This window comes from Anomalospiza imberbis, unplaced genomic scaffold (genome assembly GCF_031753505.1).
Source record: "Anomalospiza imberbis isolate Cuckoo-Finch-1a 21T00152 unplaced genomic scaffold, ASM3175350v1 scaffold_43, whole genome shotgun sequence".
Classification (NCBI taxonomy): Eukaryota; Metazoa; Chordata; class Aves; order Passeriformes; family Viduidae; genus Anomalospiza; species Anomalospiza imberbis.
The window spans coordinates 455,049-474,082 of NW_027100039.1; the positions used below are offsets into that span (position 1 = coordinate 455,049).

At 59.8% G+C, this 19,034-nt stretch overlaps 1 protein-coding gene across 1 annotated transcript in view; it reads right to left on the bottom strand.

The window, feature by feature from the left end:
* Window positions 1-19,034, bottom strand: part of MEGF8 (multiple EGF like domains 8) — a 49,378-nt gene that overhangs the window by 27,359 nt on the left and 2,985 nt on the right. Inside the window, 13 exon segments of the mRNA XM_068178398.1 lie at window positions 1,988-2,164; window positions 4,639-4,719; window positions 4,987-5,078; window positions 5,153-5,225; window positions 6,335-6,439; window positions 8,730-8,826; window positions 10,977-11,002; window positions 11,004-11,062; window positions 15,561-15,652; window positions 15,697-15,791; window positions 15,835-15,918; window positions 18,588-18,616; window positions 18,619-18,888. Of these exon segments, the coding sequence (XP_068034499.1) occupies window positions 1,988-2,164; window positions 4,639-4,719; window positions 4,987-5,078; window positions 5,153-5,225; window positions 6,335-6,439; window positions 8,730-8,826; window positions 10,977-11,002; window positions 11,004-11,062; window positions 15,561-15,652; window positions 15,697-15,791; window positions 15,835-15,918; window positions 18,588-18,616; window positions 18,619-18,888 (1,280 nt within the window).

The window sequence follows — 19,034 nt, forward strand, 5'->3', positions numbered from 1 at the left end:
CATCAAGGCCATGGTCCACCATCAATGTCATGGTCAACTGTCAACGCCATGGTCAACAAGGCCATGGTCAACCAGGCCATGGTCAACAAGGCCATGGTCATCATGGCCATGGTCATCATGGCCATGGTCAGCAAGGCCATGGTCAACTGTCAGCGCCATGGTCAACAAGGCCATAGTCAACAAAGCCATGGTCAACTGTCAGTGACATGGTCAACAAGGCCATGGTCAACAAGGCCATGGTCAACAAGGCCATGGTCAACAAGGCCATGGTCAACCGTCAATGTCTTGGTCAGCAAGGACATGGTCAACTGTCAGTGACATGGTCAACAAGGCCATGGTCAACAAGGCCATGGTCAACAAGGCCATGGTCAACCGTCAATGTCTTGGTCAGCAAGGACATGGTCAACTGTCAATGTCATGGTCAACAAGGCCATGGTCAACAGGCCATGGTCAACAAGGCCATGGTCAACAAAGCCATGGTCAACAAGGCCATGGTCAACCATCAATGTCTTGGTCAGCAAGGCCATGGTCAACTGTCAATGTCATGGTCAACAAGGCCATGGTCAACAGGCCATGGTCAACAAGGCCATGGTCAACAAAGCCATGGTCAACAAGGCCATGGTCAGCAAGGCCATGGTCAACATGGCCATGGTCAACCATCAAGTTCATGGTCAACAAAGCCATGGTCATCAAGGCCATGGTCAACCGTCAATGTCTTGGTCAGCAAGGACATGGTCAACTGTCAATGTCATGGTCAACAAGGCCATGGTCAACAAAGCCATGGTCAACAAGGCCATGGTCAGCAAGGCCATAGTCAACCATCAATGTATTGGTCAGCAAGGCCATGGTCAACAAGGCCATGGTCAACTGTCAGCGCCATGGTCAACAAGGCCATGGTCAACATGGCCATGGTCAACAAGGCCATGGTCAACATGGCCATGGTCAACAAGGCCATGGTCAACAAAGCCATGGTCAACTTTCAATGCCATGGTCAACAAAGCCATGGTCAACAAGGCCATGGTCAACTGTCAATGTCATGGTCAACAAGGCCATGGTCAACAAGGCCATGGTCAACTGTCAGCGCCATGGTCAACAAGGCCATGGTCAACTGTCAGCGCCATGGTCAACAAGGCCATGGTCAACAAGGCCATGGTCAACAAGGCCATGGTCAACATGGCCATGGTCAGCAAGGCCATGGTCAACAAAGCCATGGTCAACTGTCAGTGACATGGTCAACAAGGCCATGGTCAACAAGGCCATGGTCAACTGTCAGCGCCATGGTCAACAGGCCATGGTCAACAAAGCCATGGTCAACAAGGCCATGGTCAACTGTCAATGTCATGGTCAACAAGGCCATGGTCAACAAGGCCATGGTCAACTGTCAGCGCCATGGTCAACAAGGCCATGGTCAACAGGCCATGGTCAACAATGTCATGGTCAACAAGGCCATGGTCAACCGTCAATGTCTTGGTCAGCAAGGCCATGGTCAACTGTCAATGCCATGGTCAACTAGGCTATGGTCAACAAGGCCATGGTCAGCAAGACCATGGTCAACAATCAATGTCATGGTCATCAAGGCCATGGTCATCAAGGCCATGGTCAACTGTCAATGTCATGGTCAGCAAGGCCATGGTCATCATCACCATGGTCAACAATCAATGTCATGGTCAACCATCAACGTCATGCTCAATAATCAACGTCATTGTCAACAAGGCCATGGTCCACCATCAATGTCATGGTCAACTGTCAATGTCATGGTCAACCATTGACATCATGGTCAACCATCAATGTCATGGTCAACAAGGCCATGGTCAACACAGCCATGGTCAACAATCAATGCCATGCTCAACCATTGACATCATGGTCAACATTGCCTTAGTCAACAATGCCCTGGTCAACAATCAACACCATGGTCTATGACCTTGTAGACCATGACCCCATGACCGCCCCCGTGGCCACCAGACCACCAAGGCCAACCCGCGGCCACCTTGATGAGGTCGATGAGGAGGGAGGACTTGAACATCCAGTCGAGCTTCATGTCCTCGTTGCGCAGCAGGTCCTCGAGGCTGCCGCGCGAGCAGTGCTCCGACACGATGGCGAAGATGCCGCAGTCGTGGAAGAAGCCCAGGAACAGGTTCACGTTCTCGTGCCGCAGGTCCCGCAGCTGGTGGGGACACCGGGATGGGGTGGGGATGACCCAACGGTGTCCCCAAGACCCCTCAATGTCCTCATGCTCCAACGTGGTGAACGATGACCCAACGGTGTCCCCATGACCCGACGATGTCCTCATGACCCAACAGTGTCCAAATGACCCAGTGATGTCTCCATGGTCCTTGACCACCATGACCCAACGATGTCCTCATGATCCAATGATGTCCCCACAACCCAATGATGTCCCCATGGTCCATGATGACCCAATGATGCCCCCATGACCCAACGATGTCCCCATGACCCAATGATGTCCCCATGACCCAATGATGTCCCCATGGTCCATGATGACCCAATGATGCCCCCATGACCCAACGATGTCCCCATGACCCAATGATGTCCCCACGACCCAATGATGTCCCCATGGTCCATGATGACCCAATGATGCCCCCATGACCCAACGATGCCCCCATGACCCAATGATGTCCCCACAACCCAATGATGTCCCCATGGTCCATGATGACCCAACGATGTCCCCGTAACCCCTCAATGTCCCCATGACCCCTTGATGTCCCCATGCTCCAACCTTGACCACGATGACCCAACAATGTCCCCAAGACCCAACGATGTCCCCCAAGGTCCATGATGACCCCTGGATGTCCCCATGCTTCAACCTGGACCATGATGACCAACGATGTCCCCATGACCCAACAATGTCCCCATGACACAACGCTCTCCCCATGGTCCATGATGTCCCCTCAATGTCCTCATGACCCAGTGATGTCCCCTCAATGTCCCCAAGACCCAACAATGTCCCCATGGTCCATGATGCCCACCCAATGTCCCCATGACCCAACGATGTCCCCATGGTCCATGATGTCCCCTCAATGTCCCCAAGGTCCGTGATGTCCCCATGGTCTGTGATGACCCCTCAATGTCCCCATGGTCCATGATGTCCCCAAGGTCCATGATGTCCCCTCAATATCCCCATGGTCCGTGATGTCCCCATGGTCCGTGATGACCCTCAATGTCCCCAAGGTCCATGATGACCCAATGATGTCCCCAAGGTCCATGATGTCCACTCAATGTCCCCATGACCCAACACTGTCCCCATGGTCCATGATGTCCCCTCAATGTCCCCATGGTCCATGATGTCCCCTCAATGTCCCCATGGTCTGTGATGTCCCCAAGGTCCATGATGTCCCCTGGATGTCCCCATGGTCCATGATGTCCCCTCAATGTCCGCATGACCCAGTGATGTCCCCTCAATGTCCCCAAGACCCAACGATGTCCCCATGGTCCATGATGTCCCCTCCATGTCCCCAAGGTCCCTGATGACCCAATGATGTCCCCAAGGTCCATGATATCTCCTCAATGTCCCCAAGGTCCCCAAGACCCAACGATGTCCCTATGGTCCATGATATCTCCTCAATGTCCCCAAGGTCCCTGATGACCCAATGATGTCCCCAAGGTCCATGATGTCCCCTCAATGTCCCCATGACCCAACGCTGTCCCCATGGTCCATGATGTCCCCTCAATGTCCCCATGACCCAATGCTGTCCCCATGGTCCATGATGTCCCCATGGTCCATGATGTCCCCTCCAAGTCCCCATGGTCCATGATGACCCAACGATGTCCCCAAGGTCCCTGATGATCCCTCAATGTCCCTATGGTCTGTGATGTCCCCATGGTCCGTGATGTCCCCAATGTCCATGATGTCCCCTCAATGTCCCCATGGTCCATGATGTCCCCTCAATGTCCCCATGGTCCATGATGTCCCCATGGTCCATGATGTTCCCTCAATGTCCCCATGGTCCATGATGTCCCCATGGTCCGTGATGTCCCCATGGTCTGTGATGTCCCCATGGTACATGATGACCCCTCAATGTCCCCATGACCCAACGATGTCCCCATGGTCCATGATGTCCCCATGGTCCGTGATGTCCCCTCAATGTCCTCATGACCCAGTGATGTCCCCTCAATGTCCCCAAGGTCCATGATGACCCCTCAATGTCCCCATGGTCCCTCATGTCCCCTCAATGTCCCCATGGTCCATGATGTCCCCTCAATGTCCCCATGGTCCAACGCTGTCCCCATGGTCCATAATGACCCCTGAATATCCTCATGACCCAATGATGTCCCCAAGGTCCATGATGATCCCTCAATGTCCCCATGGTCCATGATGTCCCCATGGTCCATGATGTCCCCATGGTCCATGATGACCCAATGCTGTCCCCATGGTCCATGATGTCCCCTCCATGTCCCCATGGTCCATGATGACCCAACGATGTCCCCAAGGTCCATGATGTCCCCTCCATGTCCCCATGGTCCATGATGTCCCCTCCATGTCCCCAAGGTCCATGATGACCCCTCAACGTCCCCAAGGTCCCTGATGACCCCTCAACGTCCCCAAGGTCCATGATGACCCCTCAACGTCCCCAAGGTCCCTGATGACCCCTCAACGTCCCCCTGCCCCGCCCTGGTCCTCACCTTGCAGAAGGTCAGCTTGGTGGCCGGTTTCACCTCCGTGTGCTGGTCCCCCGGGAACTTCTTCAGCCACACCCAGTCGCCCTGTGGGGGAGGGGCACGGGGAGGGGGAGGGGAGGGGTGAGACCCCGGCCCCTCCCCCACGCACCCGGGGACACCTGGGGCCGCACCGGAGCCGGGCCCGAAGCCACCTGAGATGCCACCACGAAGCCGGGGGTGCGGCGCGCGGGGGTGGGGAGGGGAGGGGGCGGGGCTGGGGGGGAAGGGGCGTGTCTGGGATGGAAGGGGCGGGGTTGGGGTGGAGGGGGCGGGGCTGGGGTGGAAGGGGCGGGGCTTGGCTCCAGGACTTACCTGCACGGAGGCGACAAGGCCCTGCTGGTTAAACAAGAGCAGCAGCAGGGGCAGGTTGCTGCTGCCCTTCGCGTTCTCCTGCGGGAAAGCAGCTGTCAATCACCGCCCGGGGGCGGGGACAGCTGTCAATCATTGCCCGGAGGCGGGGCCAGTTGGGAATAATTACCCAGGGATGGGGCACAGCTGTCAATCACCGCCCGGAGGCGGGGACAGCTGTCAATCATCGCCCGGAGGCGGAGCTAGCTGGGAATAATTGCCCAGGGATGGGGCACAGCTGTCAATCACCGCCCGGGGGCGGGCACAGCTGTCAATCATCGCCCGGAGGCGGAGCTAGCTGGGAATATTTGCCCAGGGATGGGGCACAGCTGTCAATCATCGCCCGGGGGCGGGGCCAGTTGGGAATAATTGCCCAGGGATGGGGCACAGCTGTCAATCATCGCCCGGAGGCGGGGCCAGTTGGGAATAATTGCCCAGAGGCGGGGCACAGCTGTCAGTCATCGCCCGGGGGCGGAGCTAGCTGGGACTCATCGCCCAGGGGCGGGGCACAGCTGTCAATTATCGCCCATGGGAGGGGCACAGCTGTCAATCATTGCCCGGGAGCGGGGCCAGCTGTCAATCATCACTGGGGGACGGCGGATCAGCTGTCAATCATTGCCTGGGTCAATCCACGCCCCTGGGGTCGAGACACAGCTGTCAATCATAGCCCGGGGGCGGAGCCAATTGGGAATAATTGCCCAGGGGCGAGGGACAGCTGTCAATCATCGCCCAGGGGCGTGGATCAGCTGTCAATCATCACTGGGGGATGGCGGATCAGCTGTCAATCATCGCCCAGGGGCGTGGATCAGCTGTCAATCATCACTGGGGGATGGCGGATCAGCTGTCAATCATCGCCCAGGGGCGTGGATCAGCTGTCAATCATCACTGGGGGATGGCGGATCAGCTGTCAATCATCGCCCAGGGGCGTGGATCAGCTGTCAATCATCACTGGGGGATGGTGTATCAGCTGTCAATCATCGCCCAGGGGCGTGGATCAGCTGTCAATCATCACTGGGGGATGGTGTATCAGCTGTCAATCATCACCCAGTGGTGGGGTCAGCTGTCAATCATCCCCCGGGGGCTGAGGATCAGCTGCCAATCATCACCCAGGGGGTGGAACCAGCTGTCAATCATTGCCCAGGGGCAGGGCCGGGGTCCCCGAGCCGGGGCCACCAGGGCCCCCAGGGAGGTGGCCTCGCCTTGTCGCCCCCGCAGGTGGGGAGGGGGGGAGAGGGGAGGGGGAGGGGAGGCTGGGGAGGGGGGGAGGGGGCGGGGCCGTGCGGGGGGAGGGGCCGGGGGGGGTCTCTCTCACCTCGGCCACGGCCACGTTGGTGGTGTCGGGGCCGGGGGCGGCGCTGCGGACGCTGCGGGCGTCGGCCCCGCTCTGGCCGGCCAGGCTGGCGTGGCTGCTGTCCACCTGGGGGACACCAGGGGTCACGCAGGGGTCACCCGGGGGTCACCCGGGGGTCACCCAGGGGTCACCCGAGGTCACCAGGGGTCAGCCATTGGTCACTCAGCGTCACCTGGAGTCACCAGGGGTCACCCATTGGTCACCCAGGGGTCACTCAGGGTCGCCCAGGGGTCACCAGGGGTCACCCGAGGTCACCAGGGGTCACCCATTGGTCACTCAGCATCACCTGGAGTCACCAGGGGTCACCCAGGGGTCACCTGGAGTCACCAGGGGTCACTCAGGGGTCATCCAGGGGTCACCTGGAGTCACCAGGGGTCACCCAGGATCACCCGGGGTCACCAAGGGGTCACCCATTGGTCACCCAGGGGTCACCTGGAGTCACCAGGGGTCACCCGGGGTCACCCATTGGTCACCCAGGGGTCACTCAGGGTCGCCCAGGGGTCACCATGGGTCACCTGAGGTCACCAGGGGTCACCCATTGGTCACTCAGGGTCACCTGGAGTCACCAGGGGTCACCAGGGGTCATCCAGGGGTCACCAGGGGTCACCCAGGATCACCTGGGGTCACCCAGCGGTCACCACGGGTCACCCATTGGTCAGCTGGGGTCACCAGGGGTCACCCATTGGTCACTCAGGGGTCACCTGGGCTCACCGATTGGTCACCCAGGGATCACCTGAGGTCACCAGGGGTCACCTATTGGTCACTCAGGGTCACCTGGAGTCACCAGGGGTCACCCATTGGTCACTCAGGGTCACCAGGGGTCACCCAGGGGTCACCAGAGGTCAGCTATTGGTCATCCAGGGGTCATCCAGGGGTCACCACGGGTCACCCATTGGTCTCCTGGAGTCACCAGGGGTCACTCAGGGGTCATCCAGGGGTCACCCGGGGGTCACCCAGGGGTCACCCGAGGTCACCAGGGGTCAGCCAGGGGTCACCCATTGGTCACTCAGGGTCACCTGGAGTCACCAGGGGTCACCCAGGGGTCACCAGGGGTCACCAGGGGTCACCCAGGGGTCACCAGGGGTCACCCAGGATCACCCGGGGTCACCCAGCGGTCACCACGGGTCACCCATTGGTCAGCTGGGGTCACCAGGGGTCACCCATTGGTCACTCAGGGGTCACCTGGGCTCACCGATTGGTCACCCAGGGGTCACTCAGGGGTCACCAGGGGTCACCAAGGATCATCCGGGGTCACCCAGGGGTCACCCATTGGTCATCCAGGGGTCACCACGGGTCACCCATTGGTCACCTGGGGTCACCTGGAGTCACCAGGGGTCACCCGAGGTCACCAGGGGTCACCCAGGATCACCCGGGGTCACCAAGGGGTCACCCATTGGTCACCCAGGGGTTACCTGGAGTCACCAGGGGTCACCAGGGGTCACCCGAGGTCACCAGGGGTCACCAGGGGTCAGCCATTGGTCACCTGGGGTCACCTGGAGTCACCAGGGGTCACTCAGGGGTCACCTGGGGTCACCAGGGGTCACCAAGGATCATCCGGGGTCACCCAGGGGTCACCCATTGGTCATCCAGGGGTCACCATGGGTCACCCGAGGTCACCAGGGGTCACCAGGGGTCACTCAGGGGTCACCTGGGCTCACCTATTGGTCACCCAGGGGTCACCCGGGGTCACCCAGGGGACATCAGGGGTCACTCAGTGGTCACCCATGAGGTCCCACCAGCTCTTCCCAGACCCTGAGGACACCTCAGGACACGGGGCCATGTCCCCCCTGATGTCCCCCATGATGTCCCCCTGACGTCCCCCTGATGTCCCCCCTGATGTCCTCCTGATGTCCCCCTGATGTCCCACTGATGTCCTCCTGATGTCCTCCTGATGTCCCCCTGATGTCCTCCTGATGTCCTCCTGATGTCCCCCTGACGTCCCCCTGATGTCCCCCTGATATCCTCCTGATGTCCCCCTGATGTCCTCCTGATGTCCCCCTGACGTCCCCCTGATGTCCCCCTGATATCCTCCTGATGTCCCCCTGATGTCCTCCTGATGTCCCCCTGATGTCCTCCTGATTCCTCCTGATGTCCCCCTGATGTCCCCCTGATGTCCTCCTGACGTCCTCCTGATGTCCCCTCGATTTTCCTCCCCAGTGTCCCCAATGTCCCCGAATCCCCCAATGTCCCCAACGTCCCCAATGTCCCCAAATGTCCCCAATGTCCCCAATGTCCCCAAATGTCCCCAATGTCCCCAATGTCCCCAAATGTCCCCAATGTCCCCAATGTCCCCAATGTCCCCAAATGTCCCCAACGTCCCCAAATGTCCCCGGTGTCCCCAGTGTCCCAGTGTCACCTGTTTGCTGCTCTGGGTGTTGATGAAGGTCAGGTCCTCCATGGTCAGGATGATTTTGTTGGGGCCCTTCATGAGCTGCGCCTGCTGGATGCGGCGCCTGCGGGGACAGCGGGGACGTTGGGGACGTTGGGGACACTGGGGACATCGGGGACACTGGGGACATCGGGGACATTGAGGGATTTGGGGACATTGGGGACATTGGGGACACTGGGGACATTGGGGACATTGAGGGGATTGGGGACATTGGGGACATTGGGGACGTTGGGGACATTGAGGGATTTGAGGACATCGGGGACATTGGGGACATTGGGGACATTGGGGACATTGGGGACATTGGGGACACTGAGGACATCGGGGACATTGAGGGATTTGGGGACATTGGGGGGATTGGGGACACTGGGGACATTTGGGGACACCGGGGACACTGGGGACATCGGGGACATTGAGGGATTTGGGGACATTGGGGACATTGGGGACATTAGGGGGATTGGGGACATTGGGGGATTTGGGGACATTGGGGACAGCTGGGGACATTGGGGACATTGGGGACATTGAGGTATTTGGGGACATTGGGGACATTGAGGGATTTGGGGACATTGGGGACATTGGGGACATTAGGGGGATTGGGGACATTGGGGGATTTGGGGACATTGGGGACAGCTGGGGACATTGGGGACATTGGGGACATTGAGGTATTTGGGGACATTGGGGACATTGAGGGATTTGGGGACATCAGGGACATTGGGGACACTGGGGACAGCTGGGGACATTTGGGGACGTTGGGGACATTGGGGACATTGGGGACATTGGGGACACTGAGGACATCGGGGACATTGAGGGATTTGGGGACATTGGGGACATTGGGGACATTGGGGGGATTGGGGACATTGGGGACATTGGGGACACTGGGGACAGCTGGGGACATTGAGGGATATGGGGACATTGGGGACATTGGGGACACTGGGGACAGCTGGGGACATTTGGGGACGTTGGGGACATTGAGGGATTTGGGGACATTGGGGACATTGGGGACATTGGAGACATTGGGGGGATTGGGGACATTGAGGAATTTGGGGCCATTGGGGACATTGAGGGATTTGGGGACATTGGGGACATTGAGGGATTTGGGGACATTGAGGAATTTGGGGACACTGGGGACAGCTGGGGACATTTGGGGACGTTGGGGACATTGAGGAGACAGCAGGGCCAGCCAGGGGACAGTGGTGACGCTGGGGACAGCAGGGACAGCGGGGAGCACTCCAGAGTGGGGACATCGAGCTGCCACCAGGGCCACCCTGGGCAGGGACACTGAGCTGCCATGGGACCACCAGGACCCTCCAGATGGGGACACGGAGCTGCTGAGGGGACACCGGGGCCACCAGGGCCACCAGGGCCAGCCTGGGCCACCAGGGCCACCAGGGACACTGGGGCCACCAGGGCCACTGGGGACACCAGGGATACTGGGGCCCACCAGGGCCACCAGGGCCAGCCTGGGCCACCAGGGACACCGGGGACACCAGGGCCACCAGGGACACCGGGGGACACCAGGGCCACCAGGGACACCAGGGACACCAGGGCCACTGGGGACACCAGGGATACTGGGGCCACCAGGGCCACCAGGGCCACCAGGGCCACCAGGGACACCGGGGGACACTGGGGACACCAGGGACACCAGGGACACCAGGGACACCAGGGACACCAGGGCCACTGGGGCCACCAGGGCCAGCCTGGGCCACCAGGGCCACCAGGGCCAGCCTGGGCCACCAGGGACACCAGGGACACCGGGGACACCAGGGCCACTGGGGACACCAGGGATACCGGGGACACCAGGGCCACCAGGGACACCAGGGACACTGGGGACACCGGGGACACCAGGGCCACCGGGGACACCAGGGCCACCGGGGCCACCAGGGCCACCAGGGCCACCAGGGACACCAGGGCCACTGGGGACACCGGGGACACCAGGGACACCGGTGACACCAGGGCCACCAGGGGACACCGGGGACACCAGGGCCACTGGGGACACCAGGGATACCGGGAACACCAGGGCCACCGGGGACACCGGGGACACCAGGGCCACCAGGGACACCAGGGACACCAGGGCCAGCCTCGGCCACCAGGGCCACCAGGGCCACCAGGGACACCAGGGCCACCAGGGACACCAGGGCCACCAGGGACACCGGTGACACCAGGGCCACCAGGACCAGCAGGGCCACCAGGGCCACCAGGGCCACCAGGGCCACCCACCTGATGTGGCAGGCGAGGGCGGCGCCCGGCCGCGATGAGGGCGGCGATGAGGAGGAAGAGGAAGAAGACGAAGCCGGCGTCCATCCCTGCGGAGAGACCACGGGAGTGACCAGGAGTGACCAGGAGTGACCAGGAATGACCAGGAGAGACCATGGGAGTGACCACAGGGGTGACCAGGAGTGACCACAGGGGTGACCAGGAATGACCAGGAGAGACCATGGAAGTGACCAGGGGTGACCAGGAGTGACCAGGGGTGACTGGAGTGACCATGGGAGTGACCAGGGGTGACCAGGAGTGACCAGGAATGACCAGAGGAGTGACCGGGGTGACCAGGGGTGACCATGGGAGTGACCATGGGGGACCACGGGACGTGACCAGGAGTGACCAGAATGTCCAGGAGTGACCAGGAGTGACCAGGAGTGACCTGGGGTGACAAGGAGTGACCATGGGAGTGACCAGGAGTGACCAGAGGAGTGACCAGGAGTGACCAGGAGTGACCAGGGGTGACCATGGGAGTTGACCAGGGGTGACCAGGGAGTGACCAGGAGTGACCAGGAGTGACCAGGAGAGACCATGGGAGTGACCTGGAGTGACCAGAGGAGTGACCAGGAGTGACCAGGAGTGACCAGGAGAGACCAGGGGTGACAAGGAGTGACCATGGGAGTGACCTGGAGTGACCAGAGGAGTGACCAGGAGTGACCAGGAGTGACCAGGAGAGACCAGGGGTGACCAGGAGTGACCAGGAGTGACCCAGGGTGACAAGGAGTGACCAGGGGTGACAAGGAGTGACCACGGGAGTGACCAGGAGTGACCAGAGGAGTGACCAGGGGTGACCAAGGGTGACCAGAGGAGACAACAGGAGTTACCCAGGAGTGACCAGGAGTGACCAGAGGTGACCAGGGGAGACAATGGGAGTGACCAGGAGTGACCAGGAGTGACCAGGAGTGACCCAGGGTGACTGGAGTGACCATGGGAGTGACCAGGCATGACCAGGAGTGACCAGGAGTGACCCAGGGTGACTGGAGAGACCAGAGGAGTGACCAGGGGGTGACCAGGAGTGACCAGAGGAGACAACAGGAGTGACCAGGAGTGACCAGGAGTGACCAGAGGAGACAACAGGAGTGACCAGGAGTGAACAGGAATATCCAGGAGTGACCATGGGAGACCACGGGAGTGACCAGGAGTGACCAGGAGTGACCACAGGGGTGACCAGGAGTGACCAGGAGTGACCAGGGGTGACCAGAGGAGACAACAGGAGGTGACCAGGAGTGACCAGGAATGACCAGGGGTGACGGGAGTGACCATGGGAGTGACCAGGGGTGACCAGGAGTGACCAGGAGTGACCAGGAGTGACCAGGGGTGACTGGAGTGACTACAGGAGTGACCAGGAGTGACCAGAGGAGTGACCAGGGGTGACCAAGGGTGACCAGAGGAGACAACAGGAGTGACCCAGGAGTGACCAGGAGTGACCAGAGGAGTGACCAGGGGTGACCAAGGGTGACCAGAGGAGACAACAGGAGTGACCCAGGAGTGACCAGGAGTGACCAGGGGTGACCAGAGGAGACAACAGGAGTGACCAGGAGTGACCAGGAGTGACCATGGAGACCACGGGAGTGACCAGGAGTGACCAGGAGTGACCACAGGGTGACCAGGAGAGACCATGGAGTGACCAGGGGTGACCAGGAGTGACCCAGGGTGACTGGAGAGACCACAGGAGTGACCAGGAGTGACCAGGAGTGACCAGGGGTGACCAGGAGTGACCATGGAGTGACCATGGGAGTGACCAGGAATGACCAGAGGAGTCACCGGGGTGACCAAGGGTGACCAGGAGTGACCAGGAGTGACCACGGGAGTGACCATGGGGGACCACGGGAGTGACCAGGAGTGACCAGGAATGTCCAGGGGAGACCACGGGAGTGACCAGGAGTGACCAGGAGTGACCAGGAGTGACCAGGAGTAACTGAAGTGACCAGGAGTGACCAGGAGGATGTGGTCACCTGGAGAAGCGATGTCACCCGGTGACTGTGGCACTGGAGGTCACCGGTGGGTGGACGTGGTGGAGCTGGGAGAGGATGGATGGGCATGGCGGACATGGATGGGTGGACGGATGGACACACAGACATGGTGGCCCCATGACCCCAGTTGGTCCAGGACCATGGTGGCACCACAGCTGACCCAGAACCATGGTGGCACCACCACCACCACGGCCATTCCAGATCCATGATGACACCATGGCCACAGCTGACCCAGAATCATGGTGCCACCACCACCATGGCCATTCCTGCACCATGGTGGCACCATGACCATGGAGGGACGACGGCTGGTCCAGGACCATGGAGGCACCATGACCCCGATCATCCAGAACCATGGTGGCACCATGACCATGGAGGGCCCATGGCTGAACCAGAACCATGGTGGCACCATGACCATGGAGGGCCCATGGCTGAACCAGAACCATGGTGGCACCATGACCATGGAGGGCCCATGGCTGAGCCAGAACCATGGTGGCACCATGACCACAAACATTCCAGCACCATGGTGGCACCACAGCTGCTCCAGGACCACAATGGCACCACCACCACAGCCATTCCTGCACCATGGGTCCACCGTGACCATGAGGGGACCACGGCTGAACCACAACCATGGTGGCACCATGACCATGGAGGGCCCATGGCTGAACCAGAGCCATGGTGGCACCATGACCATGGAGGGACCGTGGCTGAACCAGAGCCATGGTGGCACCATGACCATGGAGGGGCCCATGGCTGAACCAGAACCATGGTGGCACCATGACCATGGAGGGACCGTGGCTGGTCCAGAACCATGGTGGCACCATGACCATGGAAAGACCATGCTGAACCAGAACCATGGTGGCACCATGACCATGGAGGGACCGTGGCTGGTCCAGAACCATGGTGGCACCATGACCATGGAGGGCCCATGGCTGAACCAGAACTATGGTGGCACCATGACCATGGAGGGGACCGTGGCGGGGTCCAGAACCATGGTGGCACCATGACCATGGAGGGCCCATGGCTGAACCAGAACTATGGTGGCACCATGACCATGGAGGGACCATGGTTGGTCCAGAACCATGGGTGGCACCATGACCATGGAGGGACCATGGTTGGTCCAGAACCATGGTGGCACCATGACCATGGAGGGCCCATGGCTGAACCAGAACCATGGTGGTACCATGACCATGGAGGGCCCATGGCTGAACCAGAACCATGGTGGCACCATGACCAATGGAGGGGCCCATGGCTGAACCAGAACCATGGTGGCACCATGACCATGGAGGGCCCATGGCTGAACCAGAACCATGGTGGCACCATGACCATGGAGGGGACCATGGCTGAACCAGAACCCATGGGTCCACCGTGACCATGGAGGGACCGTGGCTGAACCAGAACCATGGTGGCACCATGACCATGGAGGGCCCATGGCTGAACCAGAACCATGGTGGCACCATGACCATGGAGGGCCCATGGCTGGTCCAGGCCCATGGTGGCACCATGACCCCTATCATCCAGCACCATGGTGGCACCATGACCATGGAAGGACCATGGCTGAACCAGAACCATGGTGGGAGGGCCCATGGCTGAACCACAACCATGGTGGCACCATGACCATGGAGGGCCCATGGCTGAACCAGAACCATGGTGGCACCATGACCATGGAGGGGACCATGGTTGGTCCAGAACCATGGTGGCACCATGACCCCTATCATCCAGAACCATGGTGGCACCGTGACCATGGAGGGGCCCATGGCTGAACCAGAACCATGGTGGCACCATGACCATGGAGGGACCACGGCTGGTCCAGGCCCATGGTGGCACCATGACCCCTATCATCCTGCACCATGGTGGCACCATGACCATGGAGGGACCATGGCTGAACCAGAACCATGGTGGCACCATGACCATGGAGGGCCCATGGCTGAACCAGAACCATGGTGGCACCATGACCATGGAGGGCCCATGGCTGAACCAGAACCATGGTGGCACCATGGACCATGGAGGGCCCATGGCTGAACCAGAACCATGGTGGCACCATGACCCCTATCATCCAGAACCATGGTGGCACCGTGACCATGGAGGGCCCATGGCTGAACCAGAACCATGGTGGCACCATGACCATGGAGGGACGACGGCTGGTCCAGGACCATGATGGCACCATGACCCCGATCATCCAGAACCATGGTGGCACCATGACCATGGAGGGACCACGGCTGAACCAGAACCATGGTGGCACCATGACCATGGAGGGCCCATGGCTGAACCAGAACCATGGTGGCACCATGACCCCTATCATCCAGAAACCATGGTGGCACCGTGACCATGGAGGGCCCATGGCTGAACCAGAACCATGGTGGCACCCATGACCATGGAGGGACGACGGCTGGTCCAGAACCATGGTGGCACCATGACCCCTATCATCCTGCACCATGGTGGCACCATGACCATGGAGGGCCCATGGCTGGCAGCACCATGGTGGCACCACGACCATGGTGGCACCACGGCTGCTCCAGGACCACGATGGCACCACCACCCCAACCCTCCCAGCCCCACCACGGCCGCTCACCGCCGTTGCAGATGGCGCCGGAGTCGAACCAGCAGCCGGCGTCGGTGGCCGGGCTGGCGCTGTGGGGCCAGTGGGGGCTGTGGCTACGGTAGCTGAGACCGGCGCGGTGCCCGGCTCCAGCCCGTAGACCGCCCACAGGTGGTGGCCCTTGCCGTCCGTGTCCAGCACCACGTAGGGCACCGAGACGTCGCCGTCCTCGTCCACCGTGAAGGTCTGGCAGAAGCCCTGGAGCTGGAAGTCGCGGGCCGTGGTCGGCCACGCTGGTGCCCATCACCCAGCGGCCGCTGCGGCGCGTGGCCTCCACCGCCGTGGCCAGGAAGTAGATGGAGTTGTAGATGGTGGAGAAGAGCGGGTGGACCTGGCAGGGCAACAGGTGGGACGTGGTGGTGCCGCCGGGGTGGGGCACTCGGAGGGGGAGGGTGATGGGTGCGGTTGGGTGGCGTTGGCCGTGGTCGTTTGGTGTTGGCCGTGGTCATCTTGTGTTGGCCATGGTCAATGAAGATGGTCATGGTCATCTGCATTAGCCGTGGTCATCTCCCATTGGCCATGGTCAATGAAGATGGTCGTGGTCATCTCCCATTGGCCATGGTCAATGAAGATGGTCATGGTCATCTCCATTGGCCATGGTCAATGAAGATGGCCATGGTCGTCTGCATTGGCTGTGGTCATCTCCCATTGGCCATGGTCGATGAAGATGGTCATGGTCATCTCCATTGGCCATGGTCAATGAAGATGGTCACGGTCATCTCCCATTGGCGATGGTCAGTGAGGATGGTCATGGTCATCTCCCATTGGCCGTGGTCATCTCCCATTGGCCATGGTCAATGAAGATGGTCATGGTCATCTCCCATTGGCCGTGGTCATCTGGTCAATGAAGATGATCACGGTCATCTCCCATTGGCCATGGTCAATGAAGATGGTCATGGTCATCTCCCATTGGCCATGGTCAATGAAGATGATCATGGTCATCTCCCATTGGCCATGGTCAATGACGATGATCATGGTCATCTCCCATTGGCCATGGTCATCTCAAATTGGCCATGGTCAATGAAGATGGTCATGGTCATCTCCCATTGGCCATGGTCAATGAAGATGGTCATGGTCATCTCCCATTGGCCATGGTCATCTCCCATTGGCCATGGTCAATGAAGATGGTCATGGTCATCTCCCATTGGCCGTGGTCATCTCCCATTGGCCATGGTCAATGAAGATGATCACGGTCATCTCCCATTGGCCATGGTCAATGAAGATGGTCATGGTCATCTCCCATTGGCCATGGTCAATGAAGATGATCATGGTCATCTCCCATTGGCCATGGTCAATGAAGATGATCATGGTCATCTCCCATTGGCCATGGTCATCTCAAATTGGCCATGGTCAATGAAGATGGTCATGGTCATCTCCCATTGGCCATGGTCAATGAAGATGGTCATGGTCATCTCCCATTGGCCATGGTCAATGAAGATGATCATGGTCATCTCCCATTGGCCATGGTCAATGAAGATGATCACGGTCATCTCCCATTGGCCATGGTCATCTCAAATTGGCCATGGTCAATGAAGATGGTCACGGTCATCTCCCATTGGCCATGGTCAATGAAGATGGTCATGGTCATCTCCCATTGGCCATGGTCATCTCCCATTGGCCATGGTCAATGAAGATGGCCATGGTCATCTCCCATTGGCCATGGTCAATGAAGATGGTCATGGTCATCTCCCATTGGCCATGGTCAATGAAGATGTCCATGGTCATCTCCCATTGGCCATGGTCAATGAAGATGGTCATGGTCATCTCCCATCGGCCATGGTCATCTCAGGTTGGTCATGGTCACCTCCATCCTAAGTTGGTGGCCATGGCCACCTCTACCCAATCCTCCAGAGATGCCCCAAGCCCCCAGAGATGCCCCAAATCCCTTGAGGTGCCCCAAATCCCCTGAAGGTACTCCAAAACCCCCTGGAGATGCCCTCAAACCCTCTCAAGATACCCCCAAACCTCTCGAGATGCCCCAAAACCCCCTGAAGATGCCCTCAAACTCTCTCAAGATACCCTCAAACTTCTCGAGATGCCCCTCAACCCCCTGGAGATGCCCTCAAACCCTCTCAAGATACCCCCAAACCTCTCGAGATGCCCTCAAACCCCCTGAAGATGCCCTCAAACCCTCTCAAGATACCCCAAACCTCTCGAGATGCCCTCAAACCCCCTGAAGATGCCCTCAAACCCTCTCAAGATACCCCCAAACCTCTCGAGATGCCCCCAAACCCCCTGAAGATGCCCTCAAACCCTCTCAAGATACCCCCAAACCTCTCGAGATGCCCCAAAACCCCCTGAAGATGCCCTCAAACCCTCTCAAGATACACTCAAACTTCTGGAGATACCCCAAAACCCCCGGAGATGCCCCTCAACCCCCTGGAGATGCCCTCAAACCCTCTCAAGATACCCCCAAACCTCTCGAGATGCCCCAAACCCCCTGAAGATGCCCTCAAACCCTCTCAAGATACCCCCAAACCTCTCGAGATGCCCCCAAACCCCCTGAAGATGCCCTCAAACCCTCTCAAGATACCCCCAAACCTCTCGAGATGCCCCAAAACCCCCTGAAGATGCCCTCAAACCCTCTCAAGATACACTCAAACTTCTGGAGATACCCCAAAACCCCCCGGAGATGCCCTCAACCCCCTGGAGATGCCCTCAAACCCTCTCAAGATACCCCCAACCTCTCGAGATACCCCAAAACCCCCTGAAGATGCCCTCAAACTCTCTCAAGATACCCCCAAACCTCTCGAGATGCCCCAAAACCCCCTGAAGATGCCCTCAAACCCTCTCAAGATACCCTCAAACTTCTCGAGATGCCCCAAAACCCCCCTGAAGATGCCCTCAAACCCTCTCAAGATTCCCCCAAACCTCTTGAGATGCCCCCAAACCCCCCGGAGACACCCCCAAGCCCCCTGGAGATACCCCCAAACTTCTTGAGATGCCCCCAAACCCCCTAGAGACACCCTCAAGCCCCCTGGAGACTCCCCCCAGTCCCACCTCTGTGGGGTCGAGGTTCGCGGGGACCTCGTAGGCCTCTTGGCCTCCTCCAGGGCCTCGTGGAAGGAGGCGTCGGGCGAGTCGATGGTGATGGTCAGCACGGCGTCGTAGGCCAGGCGCAGCTTGGTGTTGTTGGCCAGCACCGGGTAGGGCACGCGGCGGTAGGGCAGCGCGAAGGTCAGCGCGTCGTACGGGATGAAGACGAAGGTCCCGTCCGTCATGCCCAGGTCCTCGGCCTTCTCCAGGAGAACCTTCTGCTCCCGCCCGCCCAGGAGCACGGAGTGCATGCACATCACCACCACTGCCAGGGGACACGGGGGGGACACGGGGATGGGCTGGTGGCACCGGGCAGTGCCCCCCCGGATCGTGAGCTCCGAGTGCCACGCCTGGACTTTCATCTGTCCATCTGTGTCTGTCTCCATCCATCCTTCATCCATCCATTTGTCC